Raw genomic sequence first — 25059 nt, 5'->3', positions numbered from 1 at the left:
CCGGGTTTTACTTCTGAAACCCGATGCGATCAAAAGTTATTAAGCAGGGGAGCGGGCGGCATGGTCCGCAACCCTGCGATGTATCAGTGTGTTTTACCTTCCATTTTTGAATCCCCCGCGGGAAGCCCTGAATGGCCGATCAGGGCTCTCAGCGAGAGATTGAAAAATGAACTTTGAGAGTAGAAGGGGCCAAAGAGCACTGTGGGGGACAAGATACATAGCGCTGCAGAGGGGGGGGGGCAGACATATAGCCTATATATTTAGGCCCCCAGCAGCGCATTAGATATGACCCCCGCCTGCGCATGAAATATTTACCCGCTGGTGCATTAAATATATACCCCCACAGCGCATGTATATGTGCCCTTGCAGCTCTTCTATATACATATGCCCCTGCCGCCGTATGAATGAAAAGTATTTCTATTAGCAGCGCATAGTGTCGGCTCCCGGCACTATGCGCTGCTAATAGAAATATCTTTCATTCATATGGCAGCAGAGGTATATGTATGTAGAAGCACTGGGGGGGGGGGGGGGGCAGATAACCCTATTTGTCTGCCCCCCACAGCTCTTCTCTATACACATGCCACTGCCGCCGTATGAATGAAAAGTATTTCTATTAGCAGCGCATAGTGTCGGCTCGCGGCACTATGCGCTGCTAATAGAAATACTTTTCATTCATACGGCGGCAGGGGCATGTGTATATAGGAGAGCTGTGGGGGGCAGACATATAGGGTTATCTGCCCCCCCCCCCAGTGCTTCTACATACATATACCCCTGCTGCCATATGAATGAAAGGTATTTCTATTAGCAGCGCATAGTGCCGGGAGCCGACACTATGCGCTGCTAATAGAAATACTTTTCATTCATACGGCGGCAGGGGCATATGTATATAGAAGAGCTGCGAGGGCACATGTACATGCGCTGTGGGGGTATATATTTAATGCGCTGGCGGGGGTTATATATTTAATGTGCCAGCGGGTAAATATTTAATGCGCAGGCAGGGGTCATATCTAATGCGCTGCTGGGGGGCTAGATATATAGGCTATATGTCTGCCCCCCCCCTCTGCAGCGCTATATATCTTGCCCCCCACAGTGCTCTTTGGCCCCTGCTACTCTCAAAGTTAATTTTTCAATCTCTCGCTGAGAGTGCTGATCGGCCATTCAGAGCTTCTCGCGGGGGATTCAAAAATGGAAGTTAAAACACACTGATACATCGCAGGGTTGCGGAGCATGCCGCCTGCTCCCCTGCTTAATAACTTTTGATTGCATCGGGTCTCAGAAGTGAAACCCGGTGCGATCAATCCCTCAGCCTATGTACTACAACCCCCATCATGGAACAGAGTCTGTTCCATAATGGGGGTAGTAGTACAAGCACTAATGTAGCCTCCCCAGCTGTCTGCAGACTCCTGCAGCTAGGGAATTTTTACTCCCATCATGGAAACAAGTCTGTTCCATAATGGGAGCAGTAGTAGTCCCGGCTGTGGGAGTCTGTAGGCAGAGGTGTTGGCCATACATGAGGGATAAGGGTAACGGATGAATATTTATTCAGCCGTTAGAACACTTTATTTCATCCGCTATTAAACGTCCATTTTTACAGAGAAAATGGACATTTAATGACGGATGAATGCTCATAGTGTGAAAGCAGCCTAATTTAGCAGCTGAGAGAATGACCAGTGGACTTTAAAATCTAATTTTCATACATGTTTAAATCTGATATCTTGAGGAGTCAATTCAGTAATGAGAGGTTTATACAGAATCAGGGTCCAAAGTCCTATACAGCCATGCCCTTACTTTATCACATAAGGTCAGCTGGTTTAAATAGGTACTGCCAGATCAAAAAACTTTTTATATCTTTTTAATGATTAAAATTGAAGAGTTTTTCTCATACATGTTCCAATAAAAATAAAATAAATAATAATGTTTAATAAAGAAATGGCTTCTGAAAATCCCACCACTAGGGGTCCTCATACCTAGTGGAACACCAAGAAGTTGTGGTGGCCACTGGGTGTTAGTAGGACGTACCTTGATCACTTCGTGACACCAGGGTACCGTTTATCCCAACCATGGTCTGAAGGTGGGAAGCAGTCTTCCTGGGCCAGACACGATGAGCAAATAAACACACCGATGTCAAGTTATGGATAACAGCCTTTACTGAGCTTGTGAAGTTGGTATAACACAAGCAGCTGGCCTTAGTGTGAGAGTGTCGTGTACCCTTTGCTAGCCTTGTTGCTGTTCTGAGACTTGTGGTGCATTTCACTGGACAGAATCGTAGAATTTGTGGTGCTGATAGATAGTGTCCTTTCAAGGCACTGTAAAGGCTTTTACAGGGGCATATAGTCCACCTGCAAGTGACACTTGTAGGATGAACAGGAGTAAACTGAAGTAGGCCTTTGCTTAGGACACACAACACAGCACACCTGAGATTAGCTGTTGCTCAGGAGTCTGGATGGAATTAGACTGAACAATGTCCAGCACTAGACTCAACTAACTCCTCCCCTGTACCTCACTATACAGAGGGGACTATTGGGGCCTCATTGGCTCACATGGTCACATGGGGGTTTGTTGCTCACAATTTTGAAGGCACAGTTACATATAAAAGTACATACATAGAACAATAACAAAATGAATTTAAAGAAAATATATTGTTCTTATTTTACACTATACACATAATTTGATATCTAAAGAACGTCAGTGGATCCAACACTCTATGCTGCCAGGCTGTCCAAATCAGTCCTCAACCACTGGACAGCCACTTGTGCTGGGACCCAAGAGAGTCCCCCAGCAGCATTTGTCCCAGAGATGACTCATGGACAAGGCTGCATGAGACAACCCCCATTCCTCCATAAAACCCCACCCCTCACTGTCCGCACAGCATGGGAGGCAGTTAATATGACTATAAGCCTACTAGCCCCTTGGCCACCTAAGCCTAGCCCCTCAGCTGCAGAAGCCTCACTCTGGATACCGAAATAATGTAGTGTATGGCCATAGATGTGAGCGGCATGGCGGAGGTGTGATGAGCAACGCACACTGGAGGAAAATAGCTGATGTTGGCAGTTGCAGAGCTCCCGGCAGTACACGACACTCCTCACATGTTTCACAGCCTGGCTCAAGTCTTCCACCTCCCGGCTCACATCTTCCTTTGCCCGCATCTCCCCTAACATCAGCATAACTACAGCTTTCAGCATGTCCTAACAGTGAGGACATTCTGGGGGTTTTAGTTTTGCAAGAGTTGGGGAGTCATGGGCTGGGGATTACTGTATACTAACAATGCAGTCTAAAACCTTTAGCTTCCTAGCATTAGTAAAAATACAACCCCCAGCATGTTCTCACTGTCAAGGCATGCTGGGAGTTGTAGTTTTGCTAATGCTATGGGAGATGTAAGTGGGCAGATGTTGACAGCAGACAGGGGAAGGCTGAGGCATGCACAGTGAGGCCATGTTCCCTTCCTATGAAAGGATTTCAAAAAGGGGAGTTACACAAAATGTATTTATTTTTTATTTTTTTAGGCCAGGCCTTGGAGCCTCTAGTATCGCTGCCCTGTCCTCTGCTGTGATCTTCTTCCTGGTTGCCGGAAGTCAACTCGTCAGGCTGTGACTCAGGTGATCACCAGTTGCAGTGATGTCGCACATTAGGCAGTAATAGGCAGTGTGGCAGTGCAATGAATGGATCCCTGGCCTTGGTCATCTTATTGGTGCTCAATATGTCACACTGCTGCTTAACCAATTATTGACCAAGATGGTACGCTGCTGTGGCCAGCAATTAGCTGAGCTGCAGTCTTTCAAGCCAACCCCCAGCAACCAGGAAGAAGTCCACACCAAAGGGCAGGACAGTGATACTGATGGCACCAGGAGAATGACGGGAGTTAAGTCCGGATTTTCTTTTTTTAAAGTTCAAGCCCAGGGTATCCAGTAGATTTTGGAATGTAAAATGTTTGGTTAAAGTGAACCGGTCACATTGATCTTCAGGCAGCATATTATAGAGCAGGAAGTGCTGAGCAAATTGATATATAGTTTTGCATTTTGTTCATTTGGATCTCTGCTGGTTATGGGCTTAGGAGTCTAGCGGGCGTTCTTACTCATAGCTATCTCAGACAGGGAAAACTGTGAGTTACTGATTAGGACTGCCCAATGGACTCCGAAGCCTAGAGTAAACAGAGGTTTAAAAGCTAATAAAAATGCATCCATTTTTCTATAAAAAAAAAGAAAAAATACATTTTAAAAATTGAAAAAAAATGTCCTTAATTTCACATTCTTAAAATAATTATTACTGTATTATGAATTATGTTATTTCAAGCATTATTTTTTCACTTACGGGCACAAATATATATATTTTTTCAACAATGTGTGCATTGATAGCAGCTTTTCCATAGACTTTTATATATACCACACAATTTTCCAAATAAAAACTGATGGTTTTTCTATTAGATTTTACGGCCATGTTTTTGTTCAAAATACATCTGCTTTTACAGTGTGTAAACATATAGTGAAGACTCCATGTAGGAAAAAATCCCAGGACTGCAACTCCAGCATGGAGATTAGTTAAAACACATAAGTTTTATTCAGATCATATTAGTGTGTGAACATAGCTTTATTTACTTTACAATCATGGCTTCTATTCTGAATGGCCTGCTGTCTATTCAAAGTTTCCCTAACAAATCTTTACAGATCCTATTTATTTATTATTTTTTTTATAATTTTTTTTTTTTTTTTTTTATATAATATAATTTTTTTTAGTCTGGTTTCTGCAGGGGTCCAGAGTTTTTGATTGTAAGAACTGCAGTGCATACTATACTGCTGCTTCTGATAGACGACATGGGGGGAGATTTATCAAAATCTGTCCAGAGGAAAAGTTGCCCAGTTGCCCATGGCAACCAATCAGCTTCTTTCATTTTTCAGAGGCCTTGTTAAAAATGAAAGAAGCGACCTGATTGGGTGCTATGGGCAACTGGGCAACTTTTCCTCTGGACAGGTTTTGATAAATCTCCCCCATGGACCCCAGCATCAGTGTAAAAAAGAGACCCTAAAATGTTCTGAATGATAGGATATATTAAAAAAATAATGTACTGTATAAAACCACTTAAAGGGTACTCCGCTCCTAGACATCTTATCCCCTATTCAAAGTATAGGGGATAAGATGTCTGTTAGCGGGGGTCCCACTGCTGGCAACCCCAGCCATCTCCCTGCTTCACCCTGTGTTCATTTAAAGCATTGGGTGCAGTGCCGGAGGCTCGTGACATCATGGCCATGCCCCACTTGTGATGTCACACCCCCTCCCATAGACTTGCATTAAGGGGCGTGGCCATGATGTCATGAGCTTCCGCCCTGTATTGCCAGATCGCTCCGTGCACCAGATGTCTGAGGTGCAGCAGCCAAGTTTGCGGCCAGACCCCGGCAATCAGACATCTTATAAGATGTCTAGGGGCAGGGTACCCCTTTTAGGTTGCAGTGCTAAAGTCCTAGAATTTGGTACTCTTATTCATGGTCGTGGCAAGCCAACCTGTAAGACAGCATGTGCATTCTGGACGATTTCCAGTGAGTATATATTATACTTAATTTCTTATTACTTATGGAATGATTAACCGTCCTGTTTATGATCCCAGAAAATATAAAATAAATAATTTTTTTCTCTCTGGTGTCTTAAAACATGCGCATAATTACAAAATAATAGTTCTGAAATGAATATATTATGTATTCTAAAAGTGAAATTATCTCTGAACTACAGTGCGTCATTCAGTAATGAAATACTCCCTATCTCCTTGTTCCATGCATATGTAGATTGCCATAGCTGGGATTCATGTATTCTATTCATATCTTTGTTGTCCACACTGTTTATTTTAAAATGTGAACTCATATGTTTTTGGAAAGATTTATTTCTGAAGTATTTACCCAAAAAGCATCGATAAGGTAGAAAAAAAAATAGCTCACTAAATGTTAAAAATGGAGCATTTGATATTGATATTTTACATAGGTATAGGTGAATAAACTAAGAGCTGGCAATGTTTGGAATTCCTCAGCTGACCCATCAGTTCTACAGTGATGACATCATGCACACACAACAATGACATCATTTTATTGATTCTGTACTGTACAAACAACTGAGGCCAAAGATTGTATTATGTCACGTCATCACTGCAGGATCAGCAAGGACCACCAGAACATTGAAAGTGCCAAGACGACAGGAAATTTATGGGGTAAATAACGTGTTTTTCTTCTTTTTTTCACAATTTTCCACAACTGTTGACAACCCCTTTAACTATTTGAGTCAATATTTCTTGCAATATGCAAATAGCTCAATCACACTAACTTTTTAGGTAGAATTCACTGAACATTGGGGAAAGCTGCCTGAAATAGTAATGTGATTGAGCTGCTTTGCATATTCCCTCTTCCCAGAATGCCTAGTGGGATGCTAATGGACTTTGAAGCTCCACACACCAGTAATGGTGTCTCCTCAAGGAGAATTCTTACCCATTTTATCCAATATTTCAATAGTTATTCAGCTATCATAGTTCAGCAGTGTGACCAATTTAGTTTTTACCCTCCAGCTGTCAATGGACATTGCAAGGTCACTGTTTAAGAATCTGGAAAGCTTTAACACACTTTTTTATGAATCATACTCTATCTTTGCCAATTGCAAAGACATGATTGATATCATCTTACTAACCTAGACACCCATCCTGTGGGTTCTTAACGGCAGGCATTGGCTCTATCCCTGGAGCTAAGGATAACCCTCTATATTTACTTGCCTAATTACATTAGCTCAAAGGACATGCATATAGAGTACTTTGTTACTTTAACTTAAGTCCTTCTGAAAATATTTCTCCTCATTGTAATTTATCTGATGTTTTTAGCATTCCCCAATGGAAAAATTAAAAGGGCTACCTTCTGATGTATATTTTTTTAGTAGACCACAAACCATCATTGCCCCTATCTACCTGGAGTATACCCCTTTTATAGTAAGTATAGTCTTCAAAATTTGGAGAAGTGATGTCACTTACCATAGTTATCCTGATTTTGAAGGCTATGTTATGGCTATGCTGTTAGTTCTAAAATAACATGTGAATTAGACTTACAAGCAAACATTTTAACAAGGTGTTTACTTTTTATGATGTCTTAGACACCATGCATACTTCATGTGGACATTGATTTTCCTAAACTGTCTTACTACATTGCTGCACTTAATCAATGCACCATCCTCTTGGAGGCTTTATATTGTACTTACTAATATGTAGGATCTTCAAACAAGTTCACTGCTAGGAGCCCTTTCATGTCCTGTCCTGATGTCCTTTTGTTATCCGTATGTATGATGCTTTTATTTGCTTATAATAAGCAGCCTTTTTGATTTTGAGTGCAGGAAAATATTTGGGACCTACCCTTTTCTTTTAGTTAAAGTATACAACAGGGACCTGTTAGCAGCCCATTCAGTTTAATGATCCGAACACAGTCAACAAGTGTTTACATTTTAAGTCTTTTCCCACATATAGTGTAGTCTGAGTCCTGCAAAACAAACACATGTGAGGAAAATGGCTTAAATGTACTCACTGGTGGAGCATGTTCGGACCATGAAACTGAATGGGCCTCTGCCAGTATACTTCTTTATAAATGAGCATGCCTTTTTGAAAGGATGCTGATGTACGCCTACAACTTGGTAAATCCAGCCTTAAAAGGGTTATCTTGCGTAAAACTTTTTTTTACAACATTATCCTCAGGCTGCTGCCATTTAAAACAAAAACCTGGAGTTACCTGCTGGCGATCCCTGGGTGCCCTGGTGTCACTGCTCCCATTCTTCAGTGCAGTCGTTTTCATGGTTGTCAGCGGTCAACACTTCATACTGTCGCACAGGCCAGCCACAGTGCTGCCCCTCCTCGGTCTGTGATAGGCTTTGCTGCAGTGGGACATATTGAGCCCCTGCACCAGGAAGAATACCAGTGCCAAGGATCAATACATGATACTGCTGCTCAGCTTATCACTGGCCAAGGCAGGACATCGCTGCAGACAACGATTAGCTGAGCCGCAGTGGGAAGCATCAGCCACCAGCAACCAGAAGAAGAGGAACGTAGCGGAGGATGGAAGCAGAGATACTGGGGCACCAAGGAAACTTTTTTTAAACATAATCTGGCTGGTAGATGATGTTTAAAAAAAGTTCTTCATCGAAGTTCCCCTTTAATAGGTCAGTCAAAGGATTTATATAAGTGTAATGTAAAGACTATGGAGGAGATTTATCAAAACCTGAACATAGGTAAAGTTGACCAGTTGCCCATGGCAACCAATCAGATAGCTTCTTTCGTTTTTTAGAAAAAAAAAATTAAAATTAAAGACGCAATCTAATAGTTGTTATGAGCAAATAGTCAACTTTTCTGTACATGTTTTGACAAATCTCCCCATATGTTCATTAAGGGATAATGGTACCAATTTATTTCCTGTACAACATACTATATCCTGCACAAGAAAGATATATCCGTGAAATATCCGCCGTACAAGGATTATGTTGACTTATCATTAGGTTTGCTCTAAGGGCCTCATTATTTAGTGTACTTTTCATTTTCCGTTTTTTAACTTCCAGTGGATATTCTTGTACCTATATTTGTTATCCTGTGAAATCAATGGGAAAATATGTAACTGCAAAATAAAATTAAATGAATGTTTAGATTTGTTATTTCTATAGCAATCTTCAGCCTACTAACATGCAAGCACATCCCTATGTCTCCAGCCAAAAATGCAATAATGCAGAATTGTATGGATTTGCATGTATAAACAAGGGGTATACAACCTTTTTTTGTGCACTGGGAACCACATTGTCAGATTGGATGACACCCAAATGCAACAATGTCTCATCTACAACATTTATAGTTTAGAATATAGGTGGGGGGGTGAATTAAAACTTAACTTTAATTTATATGCTATTAAGAAATATATATCTAGTGCACAATGTGCGGGGAGCCGTGCGCTACTGCCGGCTACTAGCGCACATGTGCGCTAGTAGCCGGCAGTAAGGCACGGCTTCCCGCAACTGCAGGCGCACGCATCAAGAATCTATCAGGACATCTGAATCAAATCACCGGATTCAATACTGAAACGAGCAGTGCCACATGACTATGACAATATATTAACTTGTGGCGCATTTTACCAATACTGTCTGCATTAGAAGTGGGGATGTAACTGTATCTGCATCCCCCCTGCATAGGCATCATTTCTAATGTGTATATATTGGAATAAGCTATATGGATATATTGTCCCCTTGATTGCTGGACACATATTACGGAGAGCCCCTGATGAGGTCACTTGCACGAGTGTACCGGAACGCGTAGGACAGGGCATTGTGTATGTTCCAAATGATATAGGGCCTGTATAATCTAGGTGGTGACTGTGAATGGTCAGACTAGATGAACATAAGGCGGATATCTGACAGTATATTATGTATATTAACTGTGTGTCTATTCCTTTGTCTTTTTGGATCAGAGGATCATTATCTTTATCCCCTATGAGCACATTGTGCACTAGATATATGTTTCTTAACAGCATATAAGTTAAAAGTTAAGTTTTAATTCACCCCCCCCCCTTCCTACATTCTATTGATTTACTTGGGAGACTTTATCATATAAGTGGGTAGACACTATATCTATCTATGACGTATTAACATTTATAGTTTATCAACAGTAGGTTTCATAGGTTTCACTTTTTAGGATATATGTGGTCCTTTCCCCTCATTTAGGACTTCAGAGAAGAGGTGATTATGTGTTAAGGTCTTTCTGCACTGTAAAATATGAGAGTTGCAGAAATTGTCTGGCATTTTTAGAATTTCATAAACTAGATCGAAAGAGCTGCTTCACCTCATAAACTCCATTCTGGAGTTCTAAACAGGAGCCAAGACATATGGCTATATAGTGGGCCATTAGTAGCTTCTACTGTGTGCCATTACTCTTCCTTCTGATATGGAAACTATAGTACATGTGAGCAACCACCAGATACAGAATGGCATCGTAAGCCATATATGGCCCCCAGGTCGCAGGTTGTGCACCTCTAGTCTAACCATTTAATAGTTTTAGTGCTTACATCTGCTGATAGGAAGCTATACAAAGGGCAGATGAATCATGCAGTAAGTTATAGATGTGTCTAACCCTATCTCTGGACTCAGTACATTTAGAAATGTCTGGTGTAAGATTGTGTCACTAGGTGTGTGCACTTTGTTAGTGTATGTGTGGACACCCAGTAATTGCTGTATAAAGGAAGCCTTTTGTGTGTTCTGATAGCCTGTCATGATATTGTGTTGAATTGGTTCCCCAAGAAATTATAGTCCTTAAGGGTAGGGTCACACATATTTTACTGAGTATTTTCTGCAGCTGATTTTGCTACCCATTGACTTCAATGGACAGAAAAATATGCAGCAGCAAATACTCAGCAAAATACAGCACGTGTGGCTCTACCCTAACTAAACTAAAACAAAAGGATTAATGGACATTAATTTAATGAAAAGGCAGTATTTGTGTGAGACTGGCCAACCATTTCATTTTAGGCATATGTTCACTTAAGAAATAATATGGTCCTCATTTACTATGAGTGTTGGGTTTTTACTAGTGGGAAATGTTGTTTAAGACTTTCAGGATTTATCTCTATTTACCATGGGGATTCCCAGATTTACAAGTTGGGAAAGTTTCTGATCAGCTTTTTTTGGGTTTGTCGGGTTTGCGCACACCCCGAGAAAAGCAGTCGTGTTTACAAGAGTAAACAGGGCCATTGAGTTAAAGTCCATTGCAAAATTTATAATAATTAAGGATTCAGACCTTAAATCACCCAGCATTTCTACCTGGCTCAATATTTGCACAGGGCTTGCATTCTGGAAAGGTAGGGTGTCCAAGCCTTGAAATAAATTGCTTCCAATGTCAACCAGAAAAGCTACAGTTAAAGCTTAAAATAGTGATACAATCTATTTGTGTTTTATGCAGGATAGTAAAGCAATGCATATACAGCATAAAGTTAGTCAACTTTTCCATACACTATATCTATGTGTGAGGTGGTACATATAGTCATTGTGTGGTAGAGTGGATTGCATTGAAATCACCAAGATTACATTCTCTAACTGCACCTCTTTGGATTGGTGACTGGTCATCTATTACATAGTCTTGAACAATTAACACACTAAGTACAACAAGGATCCATGTTAGAAATCCAATACCTTCATTAACCTTGCTTTTGCTATATGAACATTGCCATTGTGATTGATATAGTTCCAACACCATGTGTTTAACTCTCATCATTGATTAAGTAATCTTTTCCAACAGCCTACTCAGGATTTAAAGCCTTTAATATGCAGTTATGTGGAGGTTATGGGTTGACCATCCACTTGTGTGTTATTCCCAGCTGTTCCCAGTACTCTATGACTTACACTAGCAACTTCCTAGAAATGTAATTATTGTCTGTATGCACGTGGTTAAAAGGGATAAAAATCTGGCATTCTACAGCCCTCTTGCTGTATCTGGAATCATCACCTCTATTATTGAGTCCTGTAGAAAAGTCTCAGAGCAAATATAAGTTAAAGCAGAAGTCAAGGGTACAAGTTCCCATAAGGCCCTCAATTATCATGTTTTCATTCAAGCCCAACACAGAGTTTTCACACGCTGCCCTCACACTTTAACAGTAAACACACTAAAATTAATTGAACTTACTCGGGGGACATCATTTTTTCTGTTAGCTTTATGTTTACTGAAAACTCAAGCTAAATGAATTATGGTACTGGAAATTTTCTAGCAAGTTAGACACATAATTTATTTTATTTGAAGCTGGAGTAAAAATGCACCATTCATAAAGTAAGCTATTTACTTACCTTTTATTTCACAAAATATGAAAGCAATCCAATTTTTTTCCATATAATACTAACCACCACTGTTCCTGCAGTGCCCTCTATTTCATCCCTGCTTAGCTGTATCCATACATTTCATTACTACAGCTGGGTCATGTGATCACCAATGCTGACATCCAGAAAATTAGATGCTTTAATGTATATACAGGAGATTGGTTTCTTATTTGTTACTGAATTTCAGTGATCTACTCGATTACATCATTACCTATCAGATTCGTATGTTGTCATGACGGACTGGGTGGACAGGGAGAGTAAGCCCTAAGCTGTCCCTAGTGAGACTCTCTCTGCCTACTTGCCCATACACCCTAAACAGTGAATTGACAACTTAGAGATGGTCCCTCCCTGCGCTACAGTGCAATGGCATAAAAGCAAATAATATACATGTCAGTCACAGGCCAGAAACAGAATGGGATTACAAAAACCAGAACAGATAAACCAGACAGGATACAAATACTAACAGGGCAGAATATAGTGTATTCACAAACCAGAATCCAGATAAACCGCAGACATGATAAAATGAACAAGACTAGGTATGGAACAGGTAAACAGCAGTATCCAAGAAATGCAGGGGATGAATGGAAGAACTGATCAGGTAACATAGGACACTGTTCACACTGGGACACAGAACAAACAAACTGGACACCCCACTCCACAAAAGGAGTAGCCATTATAATAAAGCTAAATAGACTACTGGCCAGCGGGCACACTCTTATTACACTCTTTTGTAAAAATAAGGCTAGAATGCACATTGCAATCAGATTGTGTCACCTATCCACTGCTCTAATGGCTGACAAAGCTCTTCTGTGCTTACCATTCGCAACCCATTGCAAGGAGACAGACTACAGCTTTTTCACATACTGTATGAGACTCTATAGTGTAAGCTTTACTGCACTTAGGTGAGTGAGTGCAGTAATGAGACTCCGCCCTTTCTGCAATGCTAGGCTGCATTAGGAAACAATATGAAAGGGGAAATATGAGTATGGATGGCAAACAACCCATGCATGTCACATCAACTAAAAAAGGTACACAAAAGCAATACACTAGAGTCTCTACATTATGATTATTATTATTAATACTTTATGTTCCGATATATAAGCAAAAAATATATATATATATATATCCCAAAGTTCTTCTTTAATGGGGGTTGTGGTATGGTTATGTTATCTACCATACTTTTCTCTTTTATTTTTGTATGAATAAAATATTATCTTCCCAGAATTATAGAGTATACAGAACAGCACAGTAAATATTATGAGTCAATGGAAGATTATGTGGATGGCACAAAAACCTGTAATTTTTTGTATGATCAATAATATGAGTCAATAATGTTTTGCTTTGGTTATATTAGACATTGGAAGATACAAAGTTCGCCCATATTACAGTTATTACTATGTAACTTTTAATACACCATAATATAAAAATCTATACTCACAAATGATTCATTTTATGACACCACGGATAATTTTTACTCCAGGATAGGTCTCTCTAACATCCTAAAAAAGTACCTGTTGGCATGTTATGCCCTGTGAAAGGATGTCGCTGATAAATGATAATAGTAGTGTAGATTACTCATCGAAAGCGTAGTAAATCTGCAAAGGAATCTGCATGTGTTACAGATTTTGGTGTGTTTAAAAAAACAAAAATTTAGCATGCTCATATTTCTGTGAGGAACATGGCCGCCCTATGTCTATGACATTTGTAAAATCTCATTGGCTTCAATAATGTGCAATTTTCACTGGTAAAATCAATAGCATTGCTACCATATGTGGACCTGGCTAGCTAGACTAGCATCTGAGGTACCTGTCTTACATGTGTTACCTCACAACCTTGATTCCTGTATGAACATATATTTAGGAATAGGACAAGCCAGGAATCTGTCATCAGTGTCTTACTGACAAGTCATTGGTGGTACTTGGGGTCTTTTCCCCTCCCCACCAGCCATAGACCTGGGTATCGGACGAGATCTAGCATGGCAGGCAAAAACACTGATACTGCCCTGATGACTCGTTGTTTTGGACACATGAAAGTGAAGACAGGTTCCCTTTTAATAAAGCGGCACATAATATTAGGCTATATTTTACTACATTTAGCAGTCTATCCTATGCTGGCTTGTAATAGGACAACACGTAGTAGGTGCACTTTAAAAAAGTTCTTTGTCTATTTGTATTTTTTTTATTAATCTGATAAAAAAAGGGAGTAAAGCAGAAAACTGGGGTTTGTGTACTGCCCTATGGGGTTTGTGTACTGCCCTCTGGGGTTTGTGTACTGCCCTATGGGGTTTGTGTACTGCCCTCTGGAGTTTGTGTACTGCCCTATGGGGTTTGTGTACTCCCCTCTGGGGTTTGTGCACTGTCCTCTGGGGTTTGTGTATTGCCCTCTGGGGTTTGTGTACTGCCCTATGGGGTTCGTGTACTGCCCTATGGGGTTCGTGTACTGCCCTCTGGAGTTTGTGTACTGCCCTATGGGGTTTGTGTACTGTCCTCTGGGGTTTGTGTACTGTCCTCTGGGGTTTGTGTACTGCCCTATAGGGTTTGTGTACTGCCCTCTGGGGTTTGTGTACTGCCCTCTGGGGTTTGTGTACTGCCCTCTGGGGTTTGTGTACTGTCCTCTGGGGTTTGTGTACTGTCCTCTGTGGTTTGTGTACTGTCCTCTGTGGTTTGTGTACTCCCCTCTGGGGTTTGTGTACTCTCCTCTGGGGTTTGTGTACTGTCCTCTGGGGTTTGTGTACTCCCCTCTGGGGTTTGTGTACTCCCCTCTGGGGTTCGTGTACTGCCCTCTGGAGTTTGTGTACTGCCCTATGGGGTTTGTGTACTGTCCTCTGGGGTTTGTGTACTGTCCTCTGGGGTTTGTGTACTGCCCTATAGGGTTTGTGTACTGCCCTCTGGGGTTTGTGTACTGCCCTCTGGGGTTTGTGTACTGCCCTCTGGGGTTTGTGTACTGTCCTCTGGGGTTTGTGTACTGTCCTCTGTGGTTTGTGTACTGTCCTCTGTGGTTTGTGTACTCCCCTCTGGGGTTTGTGTACTCTCCTCTGGGGTTTGTGTACTGTCCTCTGGGGTTTGTGTACTCCCCTCTGGGGTTTGTGTACTCCCCTCTGGGGTTTGTGTACTGTCCTCTCGGGTTTGTGTACTGTCCTCTGGGGTTTGTGTACTCCCCTCTGGGGTTTGTGTACTCCCCTCTGGGGTTTGTGTACTGTCCTCTGGGGTTTGTGTACTGTCCTCTGGGGTTTGTGTACTGTCCTCTGGGGTTTGTGTACTGTCCTCTGGGGTTTGTGTACTGTCCTCTGGGGTTTGTGTACTGTCCTCTGGGGTTTGTGTACTGCCCTCTGGGGTTTGTGTACTGCCCTCTGCGGTTTGTGTACTGTCCTCTGGGGATTGTGTACTGTCCTCTTGGGTTTGTGTACTGTCCTCTGGGGTTTGTGTACTGACCTTTTTGTTCTGGGTTGCCAGACATCTAGAAAAAAAACAGTTTTTCAAGTGTTTTAATGTCCAAAACAAAAGGATGTGCCTGTGATTTTTTAGCTGCAGAAGTTTGTACAGAATATTGTGCCAATAATTATGAGGGCCTGTGGCCATTTCTAAAAACACAATGTAAGTGTGGTTTTGAAAGATTCCTTGTGTTTTGGGAAATTAGGTTGATCACATACAGTGGTGCCTCAAGTTACAATATTAATTGGTTCTGGGACGACCATTGTATGTTGAAACCATTATATGTTGAGACCAGAACTCTATGGAAACCTGGTATTTTGTTCTAAAGGCACCAAAATGTCATCCAAAAATAGAAAAAAGGGATAATTAAAGAAAGATAAGTAGATAACAAATATAGATAAAGCAAGTTCTTCCATATAAAAGTAAGAAAGAGCTGCTGTGAGCTGTAAATCACTGTCTATATCAGTGTTTCCAAAGCAGGGAGCCTCCAGCTGTTGCAAAATTACAACTCACAGCATGCCCGAACAGCCAAAGGCTGTCCTGGCATTCTGGGAGTTGTAGTTTTGCAACAGCTGGGTGTTCCCTGCTTGGGAAACACTGGTCTATGCAGAGGACAGCTCATTCCGTGTCCTGTACAGTAAATGAAATTTCCTAAAAAAGTAACATGGAGTCGCCCTCACCTGGTGTCCAAAGGAGCAGCTAACCCTGGTACAGGTAAAGAGTACAGAACATGTAATACCTCCCTGTACTGTAGGGGGCGCTACCAGACATCAGTCAGTGCATACACTTCAGTAATACAGGGGTTTTACCAGTAAAATGCACATTCTGATTGATCGGTTCTTCCAGCCATTGACACGTTTCAGAGATCTGGACTGTCCGTAACATTGTATGTTGAGTCTGGTTTCATGGTTTCAACTTACAGTTGTCCAGAAAAGACCATTTTATGTTGAAACTATTGTATGTTGAGGCCATTGTAAGTTGAGGGATCACTGTACTTTGTCGATCCACCCATGCCATCCATGCCTTTTGTCGATCCACCCACCATTGTTCCAAGATTTGTGAACATCCCCTAGAGGAATCTATAGATCCCACTACATAGCAATTTTAGAAATGACCACAGGCCCTCTTTAACTTATACTGTAGCTTCAGGTAAATGCTGATGTATTCTCTTCAGTACTGTAGGCTATATGCATATCCTTTACTATATGATCTTTATGATCATGGTTTCTAATATGTCTATTAAAATGTTTCACGTCTGTGATTTTTGGAGGGATTGTTCAGAATGCCAATTCAGCCTTGATCTGCAGACCTGAATGACCTTAAATAGACTAGTGCAGCACTGCCCTATTTAAAAGGCTGTTACTGTTTTATTCAGATGGCGAGATTACGGCTTGTGTACATTTAGTGCCCAAGATGGGATTGAATCCCAGCAGGTACATTAAATGCAAGTAAACCTTTCCCAAAGGTAATACCTTGCTTTCTCCTGGCATCCAATCTCATTTTCGGTTCTAAATATTCATCCCCTGTAATATGATCGTCTGAATAAAGCCTTCATTATGAGGCAGTCTGTCTCACACGAGCCAGCTTTTTAGCCTAGCATTATACTTAGAGCAGACATGGGGGAGAACTAAGTTTGGTAGCAGTAATCCCCTTCTATTCTTCATTTCAGTCTGCAATATTAATCAGATTTTTTCTATAAATACAATTAAGTAGAGATTCTCTTTAATGAGTAGTAATAACCTGCAAGGTACAGTGCAGCTACAAAATGCAGTATTTGCAATACAATACGATATTTCATGACAGTATACTATTATATACTACATTATAGAGTTTCTTTGTTTTTTACTAAGTTCCTATCGCCTGATTCCATATTTGAATTATATTTATTTATTTATTTATGTGTGTGTATATATATATATATAAAGTCCCAAAATAATGCAGCACTACTTATCCAATCCAGCAAACAATGGTGGTGCCAGCGTCCAAAAAAAGACTTGATCAAGGTCCTCCATAGACAAAAACCAAAAACAGGCGCAGCACTCTCAAAAAAAATGGGTGATTTAATATCTCATGTCAGCATTACAACGTTTCAACTCCTCCTGGAGCCATTTTCAAGCATAGTGATATACAAACACCACAGGGCTTTTATGCCCCAAACAATTAATTAGTGCAAAGCAATTCATAAAGTGCCAATCAAATAAATATAATATGAAAATATAAACAGTGCATTATATAATTATATAGCACATAGTGCATCAGTGTAAATGAAGTGCTATAGTGCATACAGTGCATAAAAATATACAAAAAGTTAAAATACAGCTTGAAAATACATATCAAGATATGATTGCATATAATCATGCAATCATAAACACCTGTGTACATAATGAACATCATAAAATAGTACATACTGCATGGTACGGAGGAAACATCCACCTGCTCCTACAATGGCGCCGCGAGCGTGGGCTCCTAGCTACTGCGTCTGCGCAGACAGACTGTGAGTACTTCCGCATACACACTCGCGGTCATGTGACTCACACGCTCACGTGATCCGCTACCACGGCAACGGCCACCGCTATCTGCGAGGCAGTATACAGAGGCAGCCGGAGCACGATCGCAAGCGACAATCCAGACCGCGAGATGTGCATGTATAGAAATGAAGGAAACAAGAACACAGGTATCAGCAAAGAAGAAGGCACAAACAGGACCGTGGATTCAGATGCCAAAACAAGGGGGTTACACAGCGCATAACAGAATAGAAGAAAATTAAGAGCAAAAAGCATGAAAGAACAATTAATAAAAAGAAAAAATGATAATGAAAATAAAAAATGAATAAAAAAATAAATAAAAATATATAATCCATAAAGCATTGTTTCTTTTTTGTTTCTTTTTTACAATAGTGTTTTCACTGTTTTTATAGAATCTTAGTAGGGTTACACCTTGTTGGGCCAGGGATAGATAACTGACTTAACCCCTAATAGGGCCGAGGAGTCATCCATCAAAGGGGGGACGCCTGTGTTCAGGACCGTCAAGCCCTCACCCCACTGGATTCACCCCACCTGGGCTATATTCAAGGGCGCCCGCTTATCCAGCAGCGCTGAACCCTAGGCATACTGCCTAATTTACTTCCAAATAAAAAGAACAAAAGATAAATAATAAAAAAATAATAAAAATGAATAAATAAAAAATATGCAAAACAATATAAAAAAATGAAAAAATATAAAAACAGAAATGGAAAAAATAGAAATTTTTGGAAGATACCCAGAAAGATGTACTATGCGCATATATACTCCACATGATGGAATCCACCAACCACGGTCCAATCAGTACCACAACAGTGCTCAATCTGTGTAACTTTATTTAATTCATACAATAGTAATGATACAAAATTTATAATTTAAAGATATTGTAGAAATTTATCATAGTTCACATATGTTGGAGTAGGTGATGTCTCCTCCGGCGGTTGAAGAAATCTAAAAATAAAAATAAAAAAACATTGTTAGAATCGTGACATTATATTTGTATATCACATTACATATGCATAGAGGAGGTAAGTATAACGATGGATAAATGGAATTCAGGGGCTATTTATAAGCCACCTCTGTTTGTAAGTTTTCTACATAATATTGAAATCCGCATTAAGGCCATAGGGACGTAATGTTTTAAGTTTATGTATCCACCATAATTCACGTCGTTTCAAAATAGCTAATCTATCACCCCCTCTCACAGGATGTGGTATATGATCAATTGCCATAAAACGTAGGTCCTTCTCCAAGTGGCCAAGCTCAGTAAAGTGCTTGGACACCGGGAGATCTAACCGACGTTTACGTATGCTAAACCTATGGTTATTAATTCTAGTTTTCAAATTCAAGGTAGTTTGCCCCACGTAGACCAAATTACATGGGCAAGTCAGAATATAAATTACCCAGGTTGAATCACACGTGAGATAAAATTTAAGAGGGTATTCCACCCTGGTCTCTGGATGTTTAAAGCTAGATCCCTTTATCATGAATTTACAATCCACACATGTTAAACATGGAAAAGAACCAAAATTTCGTATACTGAGTACAGTCTGTCTAAGGGTTTGGGGTGGGTCAATAGTAGATTTTACCAGTTTGTCCCTCAAATTTCTTGATCTTTTATAAGACATCAAGGGAAATGTGGAAAACTCCTCAATTCCCTTGAAACTTTTTTGTAATATGGTCCAGTGTTTATTAATAACACCCGCAATTTTGCCACTATGGTTATTATACACTGATGTGAAAGGAATTCTTTTTGTTTTTTGTGTCTTACTAACTTTCGTCAAAGTAGATTGTCTGTCAAGAATCTGTAATTTATTTCGCTGTCTATCAACTATATCTTTTGGATACCCTCTCTCCAAAAAATTGGAAGAGATGGTGTCCAAAGTAGAGTCCAGAATTAATTCGTCACTTACGATACGTTTTGCTCTAAGTAACTGACTGTACGGGAGTGATTCAATCATCCGTCTAGGGTGACAGCTCTTGAAATGCAATAGCGTATTTTTGTCTGTTGGTTTAGTGTACAGGGATGTAGAAATCTGTCCATTCTTTTTGCCCACCCAGACATCAAGAAAACTGATGCCCTCTAGGGAGGAAGTCATAGTAAATTCAATGTTGGGGTCAATAGAATTTAGAAATTGGTGGAATCGATTTAGTTCCTCCATAGAACCATTCCACAGGAGGAAGATGTCATCAATATATCGCCACCATGCCAGACAATGTCTGGCATGGTGGGACGGGTAGATGACATCCTCCTCCATTGTGGCGACATACAAATTGGCATACATAGGCGCGACATTCGTCCCCATAGCGGTCCCGACTAATTGTAGATAAAATTTTTCTTCAAACATAAAGTAATTATTGGTAAGTATAAGTTCTAATAAATCTAACATGAACTGTCGGGCCGCTATGGGGAATTCGGATGTCGCTAATACTCTAGAAATTGCCATTAAACCTCGTTCATGACTAATCGAGGTGTATAGACTCGTGATATCAAATGACACCAAAATGGTGTCTTCTCGAGTCTGTACATCTTGGATCTTATTTAAAAAATCAGTAGTGTCTTGTATATAGGACTGAGTCCTAAAAACAAAAGGTCTAAGAACCCTGTCGAGAAAAATGGAAGCATTACTGAGGAGTGAATTGCGCCCAGAAACTATAGGGCGGCCTGGTGGATTGACCAGAGATTTGTGTATTTTGGGGAGAACATAAATGACAGGTGTAACCGGATTCTTAACTACAAGAAATTCTCTAAGACTCTCATCAATGATGCCTTCCACAAATGCTTGTTCTACAATAGACGTAAGTTTCCCCAGTATAACTTTTTTAGGATCAAACTCTAATACCCTATAGGTCCGTACATCTAATAATTGTCGATATACCTCTTTCTTGTAATCTGCTAGGTCCATAACCACGACCCCACCCCCTTTGTCAGCGGGTTTAATGGTGAGGCCGTGGTTATGGACGAGCAGATCAATGGCTTCTTTCTCCTTTAAGGAGAGATTGTGCTGCACATTACCAGTTTGTAAAATTTTTTCTTTCAATAACTCCATATCATTCCGTACTAGTGTAATAAATGTCTCCAATGGATGGGAAACAAGTGCTGGGTTAAAAAAACTTTTGTTATATAAATCAAACTTCTTAAGTTGTAGCAAACCACCAGCTATCTGTTCTCCATGCATTGTCTCCCCACTACTTCTTACATCATTAAACCAAATTTTTAATTTAATCCGTCTGAAAAAATCCTGTAAATCACACTCTAGTTCAAACCAATTAACAGGAGATATAGGACAAAACGACAACCCTTTAGCTAATAAAGCCAATTCGCCATCAGAGAGTACATGGGAAGATATATTTACCACAGTCTGAGTATCATTCAGGTCTTTCTCTTGCTGTCCTGGAATAGGGCAGGTGTTAATTTCCCTTGTTTCTGTCTTCTGGTTCTTCCTTGACCGATGTCTTTTTCGACCACCTCTTCTGGTGGGTTTCTTGTAAGGTTCACAGATGGACCCTCTCCTAAAAAATCTTTGGAAGGAGCAGGATTATTTGTAACATTCCTAGAAAAAGATTTATTAGATTTACCCCGACGGGGAGAAAAAAACTGACTGTCCGTATTATTGGACCACTGTTGATTCCATGTATAGACTCTGCCTTTAGTATAGTCCATCTGATCACGATACCATTTCCTTTTCTTTACATCCATTACTTCACTTTTAAATTTATCCATGATTTTCTTGTTACCCTCCATATATGTGGAGTATTCCTCTCCCGACAACATTTTAGCCAAACTCTGTTCCAATTCAGTGACTCTTGTTTGTACACCAATTAACTCATTCTGAAGATGATCCAAATTCAAAAGAATAATATCAAAAGCATATCTATCCGAAATTTCCTCAAACCTCTTCTTAAACTCTGCACTTTCTGTGTATACTGTAGGTCGCAGCCGTGACCTCATTCCTCTAGGGATACGTTTGTTCTTATAATATTCTCCCAAAGTGGTAAGATGTAGTTCCATATTAATAAACCGCTTAGACTCATACTCAAAACTTCTTTTAACATCAATGATAGTAGGTGTAGCTAAAAAGGTGGCGTCCCCTTTAAGACCTCCCAAAATCCTGTCAACTTCCTCCTCAGCATATGAAGAGACATGAGAGTTAGTATTTCTATTCAAATTCTCCATAATATCAGTGTGCCAGCAAACAAATCTTCACATAAAGTCCCAAAATAATGCAGCACTACTTATCCAATCCAGCAAACAATGGTGGTGCCAGCGTCCAAAAAAAGACTTGATCAAGGTCCTCCATAGACAAAAACCAAAAACAGGCGCAGCACTCTCAAAAAAAATGGGTGATTTAATATCTCATGTCAGCATTACAACGTTTCAACTCCTCCTGGAGCCATTTTCAAGCATAGTGATATACAAACACCACAGGGCTTTTATGCCCCAAACAATTAATTAGTGCAAAGCAATTCATAAAGTGCCAATCAAATAAATATAATATGAAAATATAAACAGTGCATTATATAATTATATAGCACATAGTGCATCAGTGTAAATGAAGTGCTATAGTGCATACAGTGCATAAAAATATACAAAAAGTTAAAATACAGCTTGAAAATACATATCAAGATATGATTGCATATAATCATGCAATCATAAACACCTGTGTACATAATGAACATCATAAAATAGTACATACTGCATGGTACGGAGGAAACATCCACCTGCTCCTACAATGGCGCCGCGAGCGTGGGCTCCTAGCTACTGCGTCTGCGCAGACAGACTGTGAGTACTTCCGCATACACACTCGCGGTCATGTGACTCACACGCTCACGTGATCCGCTACCACGGCAACGGCCACCGCTATCTGCGAGGCAGTATACAGAGGCAGCCGGAGCACGATCGCAAGCGACAATCCAGACCGCGAGATGTGCATGTATAGAAATGAAGGAAACAAGAACACAGGTATCAGCAAAGAAGAAGGCACAAACAGGACCGTGGATTCAGATGCCAAAACAAGGGGGTTACACAGCGCATAACAGAATAGAAGAAAATTAAGAGCAAAAAGCATGAAAGAACAATTAATAAAAAGAAAAAATGATAATGAAAATAAAAAATGAATAAAAAAATAAATAAAAATATATAATCCATAAAGCATTGTTTCTTTTTTGTTTCTTTTTTACAATAGTGTTTTCACTGTTTTTATAGAATCTTAGTAGGGTTACACCTTGTTGGGCCAGGGATAGATAACTGACTTAACCCCTAATAGGGCCGAGGAGTCATCCATCAAAGGGGGGACGCCTGTGTTCAGGACCGTCAAGCCCTCACCCCACTGGATTCACCCCACCTGGGCTATATTCAAGGGCGCCCGCTTATCCAGCAGCGCTGAACCCTAGGCATACTGCCTAATTTACTTCCAAATAAAAAGAACAAAAGATAAATAATAAAAAAATAATAAAAATGAATAAATAAAAAATATGCAAAACAATATAAAAAAATGAAAAAATATAAAAACAGAAATGGAAAAAATAGAAATTTTTGGAAGATACCCAGAAAGATACCCAGAATCCTGCTCCTTCCAAAGATTTTTTAGGAGAGGGTCCATCTGTGAACCTTACAAGAAACCCACCAGAAGAGGTGGTCGAAAAAGACATCGGTCAAGGAAGAACCAGAAGACAGAAACAAGGGAAATTAACACCTGCCCTATTCCAGGACAGCAAGAGAAAGACCTGAATGATACTCAGACTGTGGTAAATATATCTTCCCATGTACTCTCTGATGGCGAATTGGCTTTATTAGCTAAAGGGTTGTCGTTTTGTCCTATATCTCCTGTTAATTGGTTTGAACTAGAGTGTGATTTACAGGATTTTTTCAGACGGATTAAATTAAAAATTTGGTTTAATGATGTAAGAAGTAGTGGGGAGACAATGCATGGAGAACAGATAGCTGGTGGTTTGCTACAACTTAAGAAGTTTGATTTATATAACAAAAGTTTTTTTAACCCAGCACTTGTTTCCCATCCATTGGAGACATTTATTACACTAGTACGGAATGATATGGAGTTATTGAAAGAAAAAATTTTACAAACTGGTAATGTGCAGCACAATCTCTCCTTAAAGGAGAAAGAAGCCATTGATCTGCTCGTCCATAACCACGGCCTCACCATTAAACCCGCTGACAAAGGGGGTGGGGTCGTGGTTATGGACCTAGCAGATTACAAGAAAGAGGTATATCGACAATTATTAGATGTACGGACCTATAGGGTATTAGAGTTTGATCCTAAAAAAGTTATACTGGGGAAACTTACGTCTATTGTAGAACAAGCATTTGTGGAAGGCATCATTGATGAGAGTCTTAGAGAATTTCTTGTAGTTAAGAATCCGGTTACACCTGTCATTTATGTTCTCCCCAAAATACACAAATCTCTGGTCAATCCACCAGGCCGCCCTATAGTTTCTGGGCGCAATTCACTCCTCAGTAATGCTTCCATTTTTCTCGACAGGGTTCTTAGACCTTTTGTTTTTAGGACTCAGTCCTATATACAAGACACTACTGATTTTTTAAATAAGATCCAAGATGTACAGACTCGAGAAGACACCATTTTGGTGTCATTTGATATCACGAGTCTATACACCTCGATTAGTCATGAACGAGGTTTAATGGCAATTTCTAGAGTATTAGTGACATCCGAATTCCCCATAGCGGCCCGACAGTTCATGTTAGATTTATTAGAACTTATACTTACCAATAATTACTTTATGTTTGAAGAAAAATTTTATCTACAATTAGTCGGGACCGCTATGGGGACGAATGTCGCGCCTATGTATGCCAATTTGTATGTCGCCACAATGGAGGAGGATGTCATCTACCCGTCCCACCATGCCAGACATTGTCTGGCATGGTGGCGATATATTGATGACATCTTCCTCCTGTGGAATGGTTCTATGGAGGAACTAAATCGATTCCACCAATTTCTAAATTCTATTGACCCCAACATTGAATTTACTATGACTTCCTCCCTAGAGGGCATCAGTTTTCTTGATGTCTGGGTGGGCAAAAAGAATGGACAGATTTCTACATCCCTGTACACTAAACCAACAGACAAAAATACGCTATTGCATTTCAAGAGCTGTCACCCTAGACGGATGATTGAATCACTCCCGTACAGTCAGTTACTTAGAGCAAAACGTATCGTAAGTGACGAATTAATTCTGGACTCTACTTTGGACACCATCTCTTCCAATTTTTTGGAGAGAGGGTATCCAAA

The 25059-nt window shown here is 40.2% G+C and overlaps 2 protein-coding genes and 1 pseudogene across 15 annotated transcripts in view; 1 reads left to right on the top strand and 2 right to left on the bottom strand.

Annotated features, from left to right (window-relative positions):
• The window catches only part of LINGO2 (leucine rich repeat and Ig domain containing 2), a 1627476-nt gene that overhangs the window by 1394504 nt on the left and 207913 nt on the right, over positions 1-25059 (top strand). Inside the window, exon 1 of one of the 14 annotated variants that reach the window (XM_056521059.1) lies at positions 6170-6187. The exons of the other annotated variants lie outside the window; for them this stretch is intronic. The gene's annotated coding sequence lies outside the window, so the exon portion shown is untranslated. Of the gene's footprint in view, positions 1-6169; positions 6188-25059 lie in introns of those variants that run through there. 14 annotated transcript variants of the gene reach the window in all.
• Positions 14310-16320, bottom strand: LOC130361526 (thioredoxin domain-containing protein 2-like; annotated as a pseudogene).
• Positions 17469-22172, bottom strand: LOC130273771 (uncharacterized). The gene is made up of 2 exons (XM_056521082.1): positions 21151-22172; positions 17469-18745 (listed from the first exon to the last, which is right to left on the bottom strand). Exon 1 carries the CDS (start codon positions 21969-21971, stop codon positions 21168-21170), a length of 804 nt encoding a protein of 267 aa, XP_056377057.1. The 5' UTR covers positions 21972-22172; the 3' UTR covers positions 17469-18745; positions 21151-21167.

The sequence above is a fragment of the Hyla sarda genome, chromosome 1 (assembly GCF_029499605.1).
Source record: "Hyla sarda isolate aHylSar1 chromosome 1, aHylSar1.hap1, whole genome shotgun sequence".
NCBI classification, from domain to species: Eukaryota; Metazoa; Chordata; class Amphibia; order Anura; family Hylidae; genus Hyla; species Hyla sarda.
The sequence above is the reverse complement of the archived record's forward strand: the minus strand, read 5'-3'. Positions and strand labels throughout refer to the sequence as shown.